The sequence below is a fragment of the Pleurodeles waltl genome, chromosome 12 (genome assembly GCF_031143425.1).
Source record: "Pleurodeles waltl isolate 20211129_DDA chromosome 12, aPleWal1.hap1.20221129, whole genome shotgun sequence".
Classification (NCBI taxonomy): domain Eukaryota; kingdom Metazoa; phylum Chordata; class Amphibia; order Caudata; family Salamandridae; genus Pleurodeles; species Pleurodeles waltl.
In genome coordinates, this window is record NC_090451.1 from 715,710,364 (window position 1) to 715,729,667 (window position 19,304).

Here is a 19,304-nt window from a genome sequence, read left to right on the forward strand (position 1 = left end):
GCATGGTATTTAACATGCAAATGTTTGACATTACATATATCCTTACAGTAAAAGGGCCCCAAAGCTATTTGCACTGTAACAAAGCTGACTGTTGGATGTACAAAACTAAGATTCGCTATTAAATAATACAGAATGGCAATTAGCTAAAAAGAGAATTAAGCAACTATTTCAGTAGTTATTAAAAATCCAATTCAACGGCGAAGCCTGTTTTTTTAAGGAAACTAACATTAGTTACCTTTTCTCTGCCTGATGTTGTTGGGCGTTAATCTGCATTTTGCTCTTTCACTTCGGCCAACCAGTAATTAGCATTTGAATAGCCCTCTTGATGAGGTGCGAACCTTCTCCTAGAGTTGAGACAAAGGCTTTGGGTGTGGAGAGATGCTGTTGTGCCCTTGACAGGATGGCCTGTGTCCACAGACTTGATTAACTTCAAAGAGGCCAACCAAGTAATAAGCCAATGTAGCTAAAAACCAGGCCTGACCTCTTCCTTTGTCTCCCCCTTCCCCATGCAAGCCAGGCTCCAATCACAGTGGGACTCTTTTTACAGTAGTTTCAAGTCCTGCTGGAATGTCAAAACATGTTTGACAGGTCTTTTTGAGGTTTTACACAATACTTGGGAGGCACTTCACGCGGTGAAAATAGGATGCCATAACGACTCTGGTATATCCACTGACTAGTTCCTGGAAAAGTCAGCTTTGGTTCTAGTAGGTGTCTGTCTCTGAGTTTGTTGTAGGTAGATGAACTGCTTCAAAGTAGATTTTAGCATCAGATGTGAGAGAACACTAAACCTACTGTAATACACCTCCTCCAGGCCCTCATTTATTTTGGCCAAAGTTTTTCACCTTCTTGAAAATGACAAAAGTGGGTAGCTAGCCCCGGGAACCTTTGCCCTATTGGTTCGGGCATGCCCAGGAGCCATTCCAACCCACTAGTTTGTACCAGGCGTAAACGTGGCATCTCCAGGTACGCACATCAGAACATTGCTGGACCTGAGGATGAACATAAGAGGATTGAACGTGCGGTCTGTGACCTCAGACAAGCTCTAAAGGACGGACCCTGGTCCTTTTTTTACCCAGGACAAAGAAGTGGTCAGCAGGGGTCATAAGACAGACCTTCTGTTTAAGCTACAGGAATACAACAAGCTACAGGAGTCCGCTTCTGTAACTGCCCAGGTGACCAGTGGCAAATGACAAATTAAACACACAGGCGTTCATTTAAACTTGATGAGTATCTGGTTTTTATAGGGGAACATAAGAAAAAAGTGTGGTTGGGTCTCATTTTAGCCTTGTGTACAAAAAGACAGACAATGAGAAAAAGTTGAGGAAGATGTGTATATAAACAGCGGTTTTTGACTCACAGTATATAAGCACATTTTCAACAAACCACCAACCTATGGTTCCAGGAAGATGTACTTGGATAGCAAAGGAAGTCCTTGCAACTTTGCATTTCAGTCGTTGCTGAGGTTGCAGTCCTTTCAACAATAAGATATGAACATTGCGTATTGTCCACATTTACACTGCACAAAACAAATTGGCATTGCCAAGGCATTTGAGGTGGAGAAAAGTCCATTTCAAGAATGCTTTTACTTTTCAAGGATATCAACACAGTGACATAATGCAGGCCTCGAAAGATCCTAAAAAAGTTACTAGATTTGCAGGTCGAGTAACTTGAATAATCTACTCTAACAGTAATGTTCTTGATCTGCAAACGGGTCTCAAATTGTGTGACCCTAGGCAAATAGTTTACAAAGTTGCCTTTGTCTTCATTCTCACATTTGATTGCACCTTCAAATATGTGAGCTCAACATTTCTGCAGTACAAAAATCATATATGGTTTGATTATGTTTACTAACGTTTGCTGCATGTATCACAATAATCTAGCCCACATACAGGGGACACATGACCCATGACTTGCTTTTTGTTTACTAACAGCATTACCATCAGGGCAGGAGTGTGTGAGAAAAGGCTTCTTTTTGACATGGTTAGCCCCCACATTTGCCTGGTGTATGATGTAGCCTAGAAAATGTAGTGCCCAGGTCCCCTCCTAACCAGATTTCCTGGGCCAGAGCTCTTTCCCTAAAACTGTTGTGAAGCATTGGCACAACTGGATACACCTTCAGCTAACACTACAGGTCCCTAGTAAAAGGTACTTAGCTACCCAGGCCATGAGGTACTATGGGTAGGTCAGTGAGGGCAGCAGTACTGATTATGCCACCCTCTAGGGCCATGCATCCAGATGCTCACAGCACTGCTATTGCAGGCTGGGTGTACTGGTGCAAACCTAAAACACAAACTCGTCATGACACACTGCTGTGTGCCCTGCCTCTATAAACTGCATATACTATGGGTAAGACACCCCTTTGGCAGGCCATACAGCCCTAAGGCAGGGGGGCACCATATCATATGTAAGGGCATAGCTGCATGAACAATATGCCCCCTGTGTCCTTGTGAAACCTGGGACATAGTGAGGGAACAGAGCAGCCATTTTAATACACGTGTTGGACACTGGTCAATACGAGTTTCCCAGCTACATACTGGCTACTCTGAACCCTGGCTTGTTTGGTATCAAACAACTCAGAATGATCAATCCAAACTGCTACCAGCACTGCATTTATTATAAAAAGTACCCAGTGGTCACCTTAGAGGTGCCTCCTGAAAAACCAAACTATCCTGGCATGGTTGCTGACTGGTTCTATCCAGCCTGCAAACTCCAGACACCCGATATACAAACCTTGGGGGAGAGATCTGTTTCTCTGGTTTGAAGAAAAATGCCTTTCCTGGGCTAAGGTGCTCACACCCCTCCCCCAGGAATTTGCACTGCCCTGGTGACGAGCTCCAAATGGGTTACTGCTTTTGAAACTAAACCCCCAGGCCTGCTGCTATCAGCAGATGGTCAACCCCTTTGCAAACTCCCACTTTTGGTGGGAGCAAAGGTGGGAAACTACACAAAGAATGGGAGGAGTGGCTCCACCTGGCATGCACCACCCCTAAGTTGTTGCCTGCGAGGTGGACACTCCATTTCATTTTTCTCCATCTTGGATAGAAGGAAAATAGCCAATCAGGGATATGTAAGTGACCCTCCCCACAGGAAGTGGTCACTGTGGTGGGTGTAGCATTTAATAAAACAGCAATGACATGAAAGCATCTAAATAATTTAAAAAAAGTGTGGCTGTATTATGTTTGGTGGGCATTTGAATTCTTGGTTCAGGAATCCACTTGTTTCTGATCTACAAACACAAATGGGCATTGAATGCTCTTCAACAGATATTTTAATAACCTGTGATTGCGGAATTGCAAATAGGTGGCACAAAATAATTGTGATAAAATTATCAATGAAGTTTGTAGTATATGAGCTGTTTTTAATAACACTTTTATTGATATCAGGAACTTTAAAATGCACATTAATGGTATTGTTGAGTATAGCATACCAACACTTCAAAGAGTTTGCAAGTAAAGTCCTAAGTATGTAACTTTTTTTTAAAGCGTGAATCCTAAATACAGCTTAGATAGAGCTCAAATGTGAGCCTTCATGACGTATAAAGTGGTGATCATCATGTCAGATGTTCAAATTCCTATGACTCCTAACCCTCTGCAGTGTCAAATTACAAACTGATATTAGGAAAACAGAAGCATTTGCCGTAACGTTCTTTACACTATCACCACAGAGGTTATACACAAAGGAGGGGCCCAGGAAAAACACATCTTTACTTTTTTATTCTTAAAACCGAGCAGGTTTGAGAAATATAGCACAAATCATTACCCACTCATGTGGAATCAGGTCAGAAAGATCGCACAAACAGAAAATATATAAAAACCCAGGGTAGCAGGATTATGTCAAGAGAAAAAGTGCAAAAATGAATGGTTCACTCTGAAATCTGCATTGCATGGGAAATCTGATCCTCCTGAGAGAGGACCCTACAGCCTACGATCCAAACATGTCAGCATAAATGAGGAACAGGAGCACACAGAGGTCTGTCAATCCTCTCAGCACAGTTAATACAAGTACTGAGCCTCCGTTGCTACAGGAAGAAGGACTCGTGGTCTATTAATTACTGATTAGCTCCAAGAAACACATCGTCATAAACTGGAGAACATCAACGTATAAATGTAGTTAAGAAGGACACAAACTTCAGAGATCACAAAATAAATACAGCCAGCATCTCACTGCAGCAAATTATCCAACCTCCTCCTAGTGAATGTCTCTGGAAAAGTATCCGGCCGACTGAAACAAGCTCCTCTGCTAACTCAGAAAACTCTTCAAACTACTGACCTATTTTTAACCTCTGTTCTTGGAAATGATCTTGGAAGAGGTGACCAGACGTCATCAACTAAATGCAAAAGAAGAACTTGGGCTACAACTGAGCAACCTTCGCTGGCATCCCAGAAATCCATCTTGCTCCTTTCAAGGCTCCCTGGTATGGTCATATTACTTCAATTTTCCACTCCTTGAGTTGCTCCCTATTAACAGCAGGTCCACATCCAAACTTGGGAGATCAAATTTCCAATTTAGACATTATCCTTCTTTTACTCCCTGTCTTAAATTTTAACTATTGCACTCTCATCCAGTCTGTGCACTCAAACTGAGGAATTCTATTCCCCCTGCCATGCACACCAACATTGCTCTTATAGTAAACCCCAGTGTTGAGTGTGGGATGGCGGCACTGGGGGGAAGAGAGAGAGAGTGTATATGCGTGTCTGTGTGTGTATGTAGACCCAAGATGTATTCTGTGTGATTCTGCATCTTTGCTTATACCAGTGGTTGATACCACACTTGTGTGTGTATATATTCTGATTATTATGGTAAAGTTTGGAGGTATTGTCACCGACCACGTTCTCACACTTTGCAAGTTTTTCTATGTAAAGTATCCTGTTGCTCCTGGGTTTTGTACGCACCACATAAACACAGCAGATAAATACGAAAATGCAGCCCCTCCATCAGGAGTAAGCCCACTAAGAGATGCAGGACACTGAATCAATATTTCTAAACATGTTCTTTTCCCCTAGAGAGGCAATTAGCAAGATGCCGGTGATGGCCTTATGAGTCTACAACCAATAGAGGGCTTCCAATAAAACATGTTAAGTGAGTTCAACAAGCCCAGAACTGAGTGGTGCGATTGCGTCAATCTTTAAGTGACCACATACGAATTTAAATTCCTCAATCTCTTTAGAACCAATTATCAGATTCAACATCCAGTGCACAACGCCCAAAGCCTTTTGTAGCTAAACCTTGAAGACAGGTACTTTCAGAAATCTACAACATACTACATACAAATCATAATCCTGAGACAGGCTAGATTCAGACATCACAAACAAGTTTGATCTCTCTGAATCCAAGGACTGAAACTCTAATGGCCTAAACCAGTCATGAACAGCTGAACCCAACCTCCTACAATTCAAGATTTTTTTTTAAATACAATTATAGAGGCAAACATTTGAATAAGATGATGCAAGCATCAAAGTACAAATGTTAGATCTACTGACACCAGTTAATAAGTGCTTCTAAAACCAGAGTACTTCACACCCACATTGATACGACCAACAACTTCCTGCTAAGGAGGTTTGCGCCCAACGAGATACTAAGACAGAACAATCCCCTACACCCAGGCCTTATTGGTACCTTAATGAGAGAAAATCCCATTCACCCATTTAACATCCCTGACACCACTGCTGCATACAACATGTGGAGAAAACACGTAACAGTGCACTTTGAAGCTTTTGAAAGGCAACAAACCTGCACTATATAAAGCTCAGTAAATAAATAAGAGAAGATTATAGATTGACAAGCAGGGACACTTTTGATGCACAGATGTAGACAGACTTGTGAAAATGCCTAAAGTCTCTGACTCCAGGTAGAAGAGTACAATTTACTCACCAACGGTCCTGCTTACGCTGTCTAATCTCATGCTTTCTTCATAGTCCAACAAAGAGGTTTCATTCTCGTCTTTTATGCGAAATGTAACTAGCTCGTGTTCTGGAATGAAGAAAACATATCATGATACAACACACAGAAATATAATATCCTAAAGCACAATACTGAAGTGGATTATTCTAAGGCCCTCATTACGAGCAGCCCAGGTTACAGAAACTGTAACTCCTGTTACTGTACATATCACAATTAAAAGTTTTATGATACATTTTGGCAGGACCAACCTGCAGGCATTTACTGTGGGAAAAATGCCTGGTGTTTACCGAAATATGCCGATTTTGGTGCAGTAAGCACAAAAACCTGCATCTTGTTCCCCTGAAACTCATAACTGGGGCTGCTTATTGCGCCTGATAGATTTCGACTAGGCACAGTCAAATTGTATCAGGTACAGTAAACATCAGACCAAGTACCATGCCACTTGCAATGAGGGTCTAGGAGGGAAAAAATCTCTAAGGGGACAAACACATGGCATTTCAAATGATGGGTGAAGGAGCAGCCTGTAGTTGGGAAAGGACCTCCATGCCTCAATCACAGCCTGAACATCCGCCTACCTACCAGAGACCTCTGTTCTGCCTCCCTCTACCTCGCCCACACCCCCGCAACCGCAGGAGCAGCCAGGGAGGACGCACCTTTTCCTACTTGACGACGAAGACATGGAATGCTCTCCCCCTCCACCTGGGGGCCTCCCACTTCATCCTGCCATTCAAAAAGCAGCTCAAAACTTGTCTCTTCGACTGAGTCCTCCAGCTGACCCACGCAGCAACAGAGATGGATACCCTTACAGGTGATTAGCATGCTATACAAATCCACAGATAGATAGATAGATGGATAGCCTCACCACGAGACCCTGTCTCAGTTCTTATTTTGTAGAAAGGCACAACTCAAAAGATAGCAGAGGTCCGAGGAGGAGGCAGCCTGGACTGTGGGCTGATCTAATCACTTATTAAATACTTGCTAAGGACTCTAGGATAGGGTGTTTATTAAGAGTCAGGACCATGTACATGTGCAACTACAATCAAAGTGATCCCAAGCACTTCTCTACGATGAAAACTAGATCCCAATTCGTGGGGTTAATGGAGCCCCTTATTATGAGGAAACAAACTGCACAACACACTTGTGTCACAAAAAGACTCAGAGAGCCATAGCAAGCTCACTAGGTCATTGTTCATTCAGGCACTGCCTCGGGTGCAACACATCAGGCACTTTATACTACGGGGTCACTAGTTTGTTGCCAAGTCAGCAACCCAAGGTTCATATACCAGTCTAACAGAAGGCTAAGCAAGAAGGACACTGAACAAAATGTACGAATGTTTGCTTCCCTGTCCACAGTTATGTAATAACCTCAGGCACCAGCCTGTCATCTTCAAGCTGCAGGATCAACACCCATGCTGTACATCTGAAGTGGCCTCCACTTCCCACACCGACAAGACATTTTGTAGTCACCTCCATGGTTTAGACTAGCCTCGGTGCATCTGTGACCTTGGTGTTGCCTATTAGGCCCCTCCACAAGCCTGTATGTGCAGCCTCCTCCTGGGTACAACCTCAGGCACTGCTGCAGCTATCACCTTGATGGTGCCTTTGAGACTGCTCCACAGGCCTCTCAGTACAGCCTAGTCCTGGGTACTACCTCAGCCTCTGATGCATCTGTGATCTTGGTGTTGCCTCAGAGGCCCCTCCACAAGCCTCTAGGTACAGTCATCTCCCAGGTACAGCCTCAGGGTCTGGTGCATCTTTCACCCCTGTGACTGAACAACCATGGACTAGGGGGTGCCCTGAGTGCCAATGGCTGAGAATAGTTCAAGCAGTCCATCCTTTACTTTGTTTTTGTTGCAGTAGATGCCCTAAGTACGACAACAATACCTAGACTGTACTCTGTGCTCACTATGCCACAGGGCTCAGCCATACCTCACTGACAAGATCCAACTCTGAGGTTAATTATGTGGATCTGGTCTGGCAGTTCAGGCCGGACTGTACTATCCAAGCAGGGCCAACACTGGTTTGCACATCTGTCTAGTGTTGGATAGTGGGCAAAAAGCAATGGACTGGGATGCTGCTGAGTATCTGCCAGAGGTTGGGATTAATTGAAGCATTCCTCCATCACTTTGTCCACGTACACTTGAGTTCCCTGTGCACCAACAATAGTCAATAAAGGCCCGAAACCCCAATGTAATGAAGTGTTGTGCTCTCACAGTAATGGAGATGCAAAGTCCATTTATCTGTTAGCACAAGTACACCAGTTAGTCCACTCCTGCTAATCATATCCACTTCTGATCAACTCCCTTCCAGCTGTACAGCTGCCAGTATCTGCGAATCGCATTTGCCACAGCAATGGACAAGTCGCACTGCTGAATGAGGGGCTGCTTCAGTCTGCCCCACGTGTGTGGTAAACTGTCTGCAGTTGCTCGCCACATGAAAAAAAAAAAAACAGATCAAATTAGAAAAGACTGAAGGGAGCCAGTGTTTTACCATAATAATGGTCCCCATCAGCCATGCCCCAGACGCAGAGCGGTCAGATAGCACTAACGAGTTACCAAGGTCGCACTCAGTGATGCCTTCCTCTTTCTCTCTGCACCCATGTAAATAAGAAAGAATTAGTGATCTACCCACATCAGGCTTAGCATTGCTTTCCTCAGTCTGCGCATATGAATTAGGAAAATTACCCATGTCAGGATCAGTGCTGCCTTCCCCAATTTCTGCTCCCATGTGGTCAATGAAAATGGTCGCTGGCTCATCATCATGTGCCAGATGAACATCAGTGTTGACAAATCCTGCGTAGGTGGAAAAAATGTATTTAAAAAATAAAGTAAATGTGAGTTCTAACAATTCAAAAATGATTTAGGTATATTTGGTCTGATTTACAAAATCACAATTTGTGACTAGTAAAGAACTTTACAACCCAGCTTATGCACTAATAAATTAATTAATTAAATTCCCAATTGGAGTGGGTCGTAATCCAAAGTAGGTAATTAAAATCAAAGCAGTACCCACAAATTGCGACTTACTTTGATTGGAGGCATCACAGGAATGGTGGCTTTCTAGGAGTAGCAGAACAACATGCCTCTGACTGCATTTAAATAAAGTAAACTTTTTCTGTAAATGCATGCTATTTTCCTTAAAGAAAAAGCAGATGTGTTTAAAAAAAATTTTAAAGTTAAGAGTTGGCATTGGTCCCCTTTCCTACCCACTTTGTTTTGTAATTCACAAAGGAGAAGCAGTTCTAAGGGTACACTTTTTCATGTTTGGTTAATAAAAACTATTAAAATACAAAATCTTTAGAATGCATCTTATAAATATTTCAGTAAAACCCATACAACTATTGTTAAATAAACAGTACTGAAGTATCCAAATGAGCGATTAAAATATATTAAAATTATCACGTTATCAAAAATAAAAACTCTGTAACTACTAAAACCATTATAATCCTATGTAATATTGTACATTATTGATGTACTTGGGACTAAGTTCCCCACAAGACTGGGAATCACAGAGCAGCCAGTAATATTAATTCCAGAGAGAGATAACATGGCTGATGTGTTTTTTTTTACTCTCCATACCTTAAAATGCACTGATAACGTGTATAGGAGTGACAATGGCTGATATGCTCAAAGGTATTATGGGTGCTAGAAAGAAGAACACGATTGATATCTTATTGCTTCGATAGTCTTGTGACTCATTTACAAAACGTTTAAGGCTAGATGAAACGTAACTGGAACTTATTACTTCCCAAAACTTAACGTACGTTATTAAAGCGCATTGGTGCTACATTAGCCAATGTGCCTAAAAGTGCTAGGAAAAGAAGGAGCTGACTGATGCCTGCAGGGATGTGGAATTCCTATCGCCCGACGCCCGGGACATCTTGTTTGGGGTCAAGGGCAACAAGTTTTTATGTTTACTTTGTCCTTGGGACAAGTAGGACCAACCCTCTGCAGCACAAACCCTTTGGCTGCCAGTTTACAGAGTGGGGAACTGTCTGCAGTTGAGGTAATGTGTTTCCAACAGATAATGCTGTTCGAACTTGTATTTATGGTTCATTATTTGAAAACCTTCATTATTAGGGTGAGTGCTGTAAATAAATGTTTTAAGGTCACACTTCACTACTGACGTTGGTTCCAGTACAAAAAACAAAAACGTGTATACACATGTTTGAAAAGTTTAGGCTATGAGGCTAAGTATAATGCTCCCAGAATGCTCTCTGATTAGATGCAAATGAAGTGTCAATTAGTAAAATGTTTTGATGAATGCTAGTATTTCCCAAAAATATTTCTAATGGAAAATCAGCGTAACCATTTTCAACACGATTATGGGAAGCATGAAAATAAACAAACACTGACAAAGCCAACTGATCTGACATATTTTTATAAGTCTTTTAGTTTCATCAATGCATGTCTTGTTTTGACATGGCTTTTGTAACACTTTATTGTTGTGGGAGCTACCAGGCCCTCAACATTGTAACAAACACTGGCAAAAAAAAACTGTAGGAAGTTGGCTCTGTAATGCTCTATTTTGTGGTAGTGTGGTCGAGCAGTAGGCTTATCAAAGGAGTAGTGTTAAGCATTTGTTGTACATACACACAGGCAATAAATGAGGAACACACACTCAGAGACAATTCCAAGCCAGTAGGTTTTTGTATAGAAAAATATATTTTCTTAGTTTATTTTAAGTACCACAGGTTCAAATTCTACATGTAATATCTCATTTGAAAGGTATTGCAGGTAAGTACTTTAGGAACTTTGAATAATCACAACAGCATATATACTTTTTACATAAAACACATATAGCTATTTTAAAAGTGGACACAGTGCAATTTTCAACAGTTCCTGGGGGAGGTAAAGTAATGTTAGTTCTTGCAGGTAAGTAAACCACCTACGGGGTTCAAATCGGGGTCCAAGGTAGCCCACCGTTGGGGGTTCAGAGCAACCCCAAAGTCACCACACCAGCAGCTCAGGGCCGGTCAGGTGCAGAGGTCAAAGAGGTGCCCAAAACACATAGGCTTCAATGGAGAAGGGGGTGCCCCGGTTCCAGTCTGCCAGCAGGTAAGTACCCGCGTCTTCGGAGGGCAGACCAGGGGGGTTTTGTAGGGCACCGGGGGGGGACACAACCAGCACAAAAAGTACACCCTCAGCAGCGCGGGGGCAGCCGGGTGCAGTGTGCAAACACGCGTTGGGTTTCCAATGGATTTCAATGAGAGACCAAGGGGTCTCTTCAGCGGTGCAGGCAGGCAAGGGGGGGGGGCTCCTCGGGGTAGCCACCACCTGGGCAAGGGAGAGGGCCTCCTGGGGGTCACTCCTGCACTGGAGTTCCGAACCTTCAGGTCCTGGGGGCTGCGGGTGCAGGGTCTTTTCCAGGCGTCGGGATTTCAGAGTCAGGCAGTCGCGGTCAGGGGGAGCCTCGACATTCCCTCTGCAGGCGTCGCTGTGGGGGCTCAGGGGGGACAACTTTGGTTACTCACAGTCTTGGAGTCGCCTGGGGGTCCTCCCTGTAGCGTTGTTTCTTCACCAGTCGAGTCGGGGTCGCCGGGTGCAGTGTTGCAAGTCTCACGCTTCTTGCGGGGATTGCAAGGGTCTTTAAATCTGCTCCTCTGGAAACAAAGTTGCAGTCTTTGTTGAACAGGGCCGCTGTTCTCGGGAGTTTCTTGGTCTCTTGGAAGCAGGGCAGTCCTCTGAGGATTCAGAGGTCGCTCATCCTGGGGAAAGCGTCGCTGGAGCAGTTTTCTTCCGAAGGAGGGAGACAGGCCGGTAGGGCTGGGGCCAAAGCAGTTGGTGTCTTCTTCTCTGCAGGGTTTTTCAGCTCAGCAGTCCTCTTCTTCTGTAAGTTGCAGGAATCTAAATTCTTAGGTTCAGGGGAGCCCTTAAATACTAAATTTAAGGGTGTGTTTAGGTCTGGGGGGTTAGTAGCAAATGGCTACTAGCCCTGAGGGTCGGTACACCCTCTTTGTGCCTCCTCCCAAGGGGAGGGGGTCACATTCCTATCCCTATTGGGGGAATCCTCCATCTGCAAGATGGAGGATCTCTAAAAGTTAGAGTCACTTCAGCTCAGGACACCTTAGGGGCTGTCCTGACTGGCCAGTGACTCCTCCTTGTTATTCTCATTATTTCCTCCGGCCTTGCCGCCAAAAGTGGGGCCATGGCCGGAGGGGGCGGGCAACTCCACTAGCTGGAGTGCCCTGTGGTGCTGGAACAAAGGGGGTGAGCCTTTGAGGCTCACCGCCAGGTGTTACAGCTCCTGCCTGGGGGAGGTGTTAGCATCTCCACCCAGTGCAGGCTTTGTTACTGGCCTCAGAGTGACAAAGGCACTCTCCCCATGAGGCCAGCAACATGTCTCGAGTGTGGCAGGCTGCTAAAACCAGTCAGCCTACACAGGTAGTTGGTTAAGGTTTCAGGGGGCACCTCTAAGGTGCCCTCTGGGGTGTATTTTACAATAAAATGTACACTGGCATCAGTGTGCATTTATTGTGCTGAGAAGTTTGATACCAAACTTCCCAGTTTTCAGTGTAGCCATTATGGTGCTGTGGAGTTCGTGTTTGACATACTCCCAGACCATATACTGTTATGGCTACCCTGCACTTACAATGTCTAAGGTTTGGCTTAGACACTGTAGGGGCACAGTGCTCATGCACTGGTGCCCTCACCTATGGTATAGTGCACCCAGCCTTAGGGCTGTAAGGCCTGCTAGAGGGGTGACTTATCTATACTGCATAGGCAGTGTGAGGTTGGCATGGCACCCTGAGGGGAGTGCCATGTCGACTTACTCGTTTTGTCCTCACCAGCACACACAAGCTGGCAAGCAGTGTGTCTGTGCTGAGTGAGGGGTCCCCAGGGTGGCATAAGATATGCTGCAGCCCTTAGAGACCTTCCCTGGCATCAGGGCCCTTGGTACCAGGGGTACCAGTTACAAGGGACTTACCTGGATGCCAGGGTGTGCCAATTGTGGATACAAAAGTACAGGTTAGGGAAAGAACACTGGTGCTGGGGCCTGGTTAGCAGGCCTCAGCACACTTTCAATTCAAAACATAGCATCAGCAAAGGCAAAAAGTCAGGGGGTAACCATGCCAAGGAGGCATTTTCTTACAAAAACCAAAACGTTTTTTAACTCTAAAAGCACACGTTGCCACCAGTGGCATAACAAAGGCCCGCAGCCGCCCTCCAGGGGGCCCCTTCAGCACAGCACCTGCCCCAAGTGAGTCTGGAGAGGGGCTCCTCCATGTTCTTTGCAAAGGGGCACCATACAGTTTCGTTACGTCACTGATTGCCACTGTAGTTCCTGACACTGAACAAAACTACTTTGTGTGCCAATATGCTCCTTGTGGAAGAGCAGAATGCGATCACTCAAAGTAAAGCCAGCCGAAAGAGAGAGAAATAGAAGTTTAATAAAAACAAAATGTCTTTGTTAACACCAGACCTAATTAGGGACCAAGACCCACATGTAGGTAGCTTTTTGCATGTGGCAAACAGCGACTTTCGCTGTTTGCGATGTGCAAAAAGCACATTGCGATGCACAAACCCAGTTTTGCGATTCAGTAACCTGGTTACCGAATCGCAAAACGGGTTTGCGACTCGCAATTAGGAAGGGGTGTTCCCTTCCTAATTGTGACTCGCAGTGCAATGTAGGATTGTTTTGCGAACGCGGGCGCAAACCAATCGCAGTTTGCACCCATTTCAAATGGGTGCTAACACTTTCGCAAAAGGGAAGGGGTCCCCATGGGACCCCTTCCCCATTGTGAATGTCACTGTAAAAAAAAATATAATTTTCGTTTTTGTAATGCATCTCGTTTTCCTTTAAGGAAAACGGGCTGCATTACAAAAAAACAAAAAAAACTGCTTTATTGAAAAGCAGTCACAGACATGGTGGTCTGCTGTCTCCAGTAGGCCACCATCCCTGTGAGGGCCGCCATTCGCAAGGGGGTCACAAATTGCGACCCACCTCATGATTATTCATGAGGTGGGCATTTGCGAAGCCCTTGCGAATCACAGATGGTGTCAGGGACACCATCCTACATACGGATTTGCGACTCGCAAATTGCGAGTCGCAAATCTGAACCTACCTACACGTGGCCCCAAATTCTTAAAGAAAGTCACAAAAGTGCACCCATGGTATATGTCGTACCCCTATAAAATATTTGTGAACTGTATTTTAGCATGGGTAAATACGCATGTGTAGATTTGCTCATGTGAAAATCTATTGAGCATTTGCAAGTTCATTTTCCCTCCAGCCACTTTCTTCCCAACCCTGGAAGAAGTTCTAATTCTGCAATTGTCAGGAGTAAATGTCCAACCTTTCTTATTATGGGAAAATATTAGAGAGAAGCTGGTGAAAATCCTTAAAACATGCAGGTTAGTAGGTTTGCAGACTCAAAGGCATTCCAGCCCTGGAACTAATGCTTACTGCTTCCTCCAGCCCCAGTATGCAGATCTGCAGAAAGGTGGCAAAATAAGGAAATTGCTACAGTAGGGATTGAAACTGCAAGTATTCAAGCCGTACTGTGGGAGTAGCCCTGGCATAATCAGAGAGGCTATTATCAGAGCTCTTACATAATGAGATTGCTGCCATAATGTGGCACCACACTACATGGCACCAAAGGGACAAGTAGATTTTTTTACAGGACAAGTAGATTTGAAAAGCAACCTGTCCCCTGGACAAGTAGATAATTTAATAAATTCCACACCCCTGTGCCTGTCTCTTCACAGTAACTTTGTTCTTAATGCTAGATATATACACAGGCCTAAAGGTGATATTAATAACCATAAAAGTCCAACAGCAATTTCCCCATTTAGAGATTTTCATACTACTTGGTATGCTGGAATAGACAGCAATGTTCTGTAGACTAGTCACATACACTGAAAGTCCTTCTTTTGTGCAGTGGAGGGCCTCAAGTTGCCATCAGTCGATTTTGACAAGAGGAACCATGTTTTACCATTTCTGCTTTCTGCAGTTCGATTAGTACTTGATCCAAATGTTTTAGTAGATGGCTGGTAAGCTGTGTCGCACCCCTGCAAGCATACTGTAGTTGCTGCCTCCATTGACCTTACCCCAAGCCAGTTAAAACATTGGAAAATATACCTTCTTCTTGTAGTCAAGAAGTGTGGACATGGACATAATGCATGTGACAATGATTCCACATGATGTAGCAAGGTGACAATATTATGTGGTAGGGCTGGGGAGTCTTACCATGTAATACTAGCACATTACCCAGTAGTGGACTTCACGTTCACACCAGTAAACCTTAGCTCAGTCCAGATAGTGCGGCAAAGAGCAGTCAAGCTACTTAGAGGAACATGTGAAAGCATTTCACAATAACATGGTCAATTAGTAAATGACTCGGAAGAAATCCAACACCAATGTAGAAAAATAAAGAATATTTTCATATTATTTAGACACCAGAATGAACGTTTTAAGCCACATACAACCACAACTGTGAATTTTACAAGCTTTGGAAAGTAGGGTATTTTCACTGTTCAAATGGTTCCCATTGAAGTCAAAGGAGGCAATCAAAGTGTGCAATCAGGCACTTGCAGGGTGAGCTTCAGGTAACTCACCTTAAGGTTCTGCAGGCCCTAGACCAAGAGTCAACAGTCAGTTTCTTATTACCTTGCCCAAGGAGACTGGGTGGCGAGGTGCTTTGGGTGTTCTTGGTGCTGACGGGATCTGCGGCTGCTGACAGGTTTGCACCACTTTGCAAACAGGTACTTGGGGGGTGGATACACAGGGAAACATCCTGAACAACTAGGTCTAAACTACTACTTGCCTAAACCACTACTGCTAAACAACTAAAAAGTCTCTACAACTAAGTACTGAACAACTACTGTCTAAACAACAATTGTGCCTGAATAACAATTGCCTGCACAACTAATTTTGAGGTAAGGTTTTCTTTTTGGTTCTTATGGTTTATTAGTTGTTTAGAATATATATACACACATATATATATATATATATATATATATATATATATACACACATATATATATATATATATATACACATATATATATATACACAGACATATATATACACATATATATATACACACACAGACATATATATATAGATATATACACACACACATATACACACACATATATATATATACATATATATACATATATATATACCCACACATATATATATATATATATATACACACACACACACATATATATATATATATATATATTAGTTGTTCAGGCAATTGTTATTCAGGCACAATTGTTGTTTAGACAGTAGTTTAGCAGTAGTGGTTTAGGCTATAGCTGTTTAGGACCTAGTTGTTCTGTCACATATTCGGACACACACTGTACCTTTTGGATGCAGAGGTGTTTGGGGGGCCAATAGCAGGAATCAACAGTTGGAACTTTGCCACCATATCCAATGGCTCTGGGTGCAGAGCTGGCTTCTAGCTGTCAATAAATGGAGCTGGTCGCACCAAAGCTGCGCTGCTGCTCCTCTGAGCTCAATCTCTTCAGGAAGAAGAACCACAAGAGAGGGGTTACTGCTGACACTGGTCTCTATGCTGGGGGTCTGCTCTGGAGTTGGTGGCCCACTGGACCAGTCACAGCTCCCCAGCTGCTCCACGGCCCTCCTGTCTGCCACTGACAGCTCCGCCCACATTACTAAGTCTGATTGGGACAGCTCCGCCCACATTCCTGAGCCTGATTGCGACAGCTCTGCCTGCATTCCCGAGCCTGATTGCAACTGCCCCTGCCAACACCTCCTTCCTGCCACTGCCGCCTTTCCATCTCCCACACTGGCTCCTCCCATCTCTCAGGATATATAATGTAATCAAAAGAATAGCAGCCAAAGGCAAGCCAGTCTGCGCCCATTCACCCTTGGACCGAGCCCAGCACCAGTACCCCTGGTCCTCCCAGCACCCCCCACCCCCCACTGCAATGCCCACACTGCATCCACAAAGAAGATTATGAACAACCAGGCAACACTCCAGTGCATCCTGCTAAACTCCCACTCCTTATGCAAACAATACACAGAAACCTGGGACACCATCACCACACACGACACGGACGTCGCCTTCATTGTCGAAACATGGCTAACACCCTCCTCAAAACCCGACATCGCCACCCTTGATAGCTACAAGATGATACACCAAGACCGCACCAACAAACATGGCGGGGGTATCGCCATCATATTCAAGAAAACCATCCAATGCACCATCACCGATGACCCAAAGCCCCTCATGGAGCACCTCAACTTCTGACTCCAGGCAGATGCCAAAACCACTTTGCGAGGCACCTTCGCATACAGAACCCAGGGACTGCGTCCAGCCTTCTGCAAAGCCATAGTCAACCCCATCACCCCCCTTGCCATTGACTCCCTGCACTACGTCCTTCCCCGCAATATCAATTACCAACTTAATGACCTGCAACAACACTGTTAGACTTTTCATCCTTGGCGTGGTCTCCCTTAACTTTTTGCCTCTGTTCCCCAGGTTGTTGATGTGTGCTGGACTCTGATTTTGCTGTTTTTGTTACTCTGGGCACTTTACCACTGCTAACCAGTGCTAAAGTGCAAGTGCTCCTGTTTAAATTATATGTAAGTGGTTCATCCATGATTGGCATATTTGAATTACTAGTAAGTCCCTAGTAATGTGCACTAGAGGTGCCAGGGCCTGTAAATCAAATGCTACTAGTGGGCCTGCAGCACTGGTTGTGCCACCCACATAAGTAGCTCTGTAATCATGTCTCAGACCTGCCACTGCAGTGTCTGTATGTGTATTTTTACACTGTAAATTCGACTTGGCAAGTGTACCCACTTGCCAGGCCTAAACCTTCCCTTTCCTTACATGTAAGGCACCCCTAAGGTAGGCCCTAGGTAGCCCCAAGGGCAGGGTGCAGTGTATGGATAAGGTAGGACATATAGTAATGTGGTTTATATGTCCTGACAGTGAAATACTGCCAATTTCGTTTTCACTGTTGCAAGGTCTGTCTCTCTCTCATAGGATAATATGGGGGCTACCTTTAAATATGATTAAAGTGTAGATTCCCCTAGAGAGTAGATGGACATGTGGAGTTTGGGATCCCTGAACTCACAATTTGAAAATACATCTTTTAGTAAAGTTGATTTTAAGATTGTGAGTTTGGAAATGCCACTTTTAGAAAGTGAGCATTTTCTTGCTTAAACCATTCTGTGACTCTGCCTTGTTTGTGGATTCCCTGTCTGGGTCAGTTTGACAGTTGGGTTGTTTTTCACCTCACACCAGACAGTGACACAAAGGGAGCTGGGGTGTAATCTGCATTTCCTGATTAGCCATCTCTGCTAGGAGGGAGGGGTGGAGTGGTCACTCTCATCTGAAAGGACTGTGCCTGCCTCTGACAATGCTGTCTCCAGCCCCCTGGTGTGTGTCTGAGGCCTTGCCTGGGCAAGGCAGGATTTCACAAGAAGGTGTGAGTCCCCTTTGAAGGAAGGTGACTTCAAAGACTAAAATGGGTATAAGAAGGGCACCCAAACTTACAAACTTTAGAAACACTTCTGGAATCAAGGGGAACCTCTGCCTGGAGAAGAGCTGATCGCTGAGGAACAAGTGCTGCCCTGCCTGTGACTGTGCTTTGTGGAGCTTTCCTGCAGTGCTGCTTCTGCCAGAGTAAGAGGGCAAAGACTGGACTTTGTGTGCCTTCCATCTTGAAGAAGAAATCTCCAAGGGCTTGATGTAGAGCTTGCCTCCTGTTATTGAAGTCTCAGGGATAGCAAAGACTTCTTCCTGCCAGCACCTGGAGTCTCTGGAGAGACCCCTACTCTGCTCTGTGGTGCCCTTCCAGTTCCTGGGACCCTGAAAGGAGAGGCTGGCAGCCTAAGGACAAAAATACACGCACCGAGCACCGTGCGGGGAAAAGATCGACGCGAATCCGATCGCGGCTGAGAAAACGACGCGACGCCGGCTCCGCAGCTGAGAAACGACGCCGCTGGAAACGCGACCGGAGAATCGACGCCCGGAGCAGGAGAAACGACGCGCAGCATCGCTGACGAAGGCTGAGAGATCGCAACCAGCGCCGCGGGACTTCGGACCGTCGCGTGGCTGGCTTTTTCGACGCGCCTCGCCGAGCCGAGCTGTTTTCGACGCATATACCCGTGCCGGGTTATTTTCGACGCACACCGCCCGTGCGGGGTTATTTTTGCCGCAAACCAGGTACATTTTCACGCTAGCAGCGCTAGTGTGTTGTTACAACTACCTAAAGACTCTTTTTATTTTAAACCTTTAAAAAATCATAACTTGACTTGTGTATGTTGGATTTTTGTCGTTTTGGTCTTGTTTTGTCTAGATAAATATTTCCTATTTTTCTAAACTGGTGTTGTGTCATTTTGTAGTGTTTTCATTAAGTTACTGTGTGTGTTGGTACAAATACTTTACGCCCAGCACTCTGAGGTTAAGCCTACTG

General features: G+C 44.6%; 1 protein-coding gene across 1 annotated transcript in view; it reads right to left on the minus strand.

The window, feature by feature from the left end:
• The window catches only part of LOC138267311 (zinc finger protein 418-like), a 114,316-nt gene that overhangs the window by 60,690 nt on the left and 34,322 nt on the right, over positions 1-19,304 (minus strand). The window contains exons 5-6 of the mRNA XM_069216168.1: positions 8,586-8,693; positions 5,872-5,970 (exon numbers count right to left, since the gene is read on the minus strand). Coding sequence (XP_069072269.1) covers positions 5,872-5,970; positions 8,586-8,693 — 207 coding nt within the window. The remainder of the gene's footprint in view (positions 1-5,871; positions 5,971-8,585; positions 8,694-19,304) is intronic.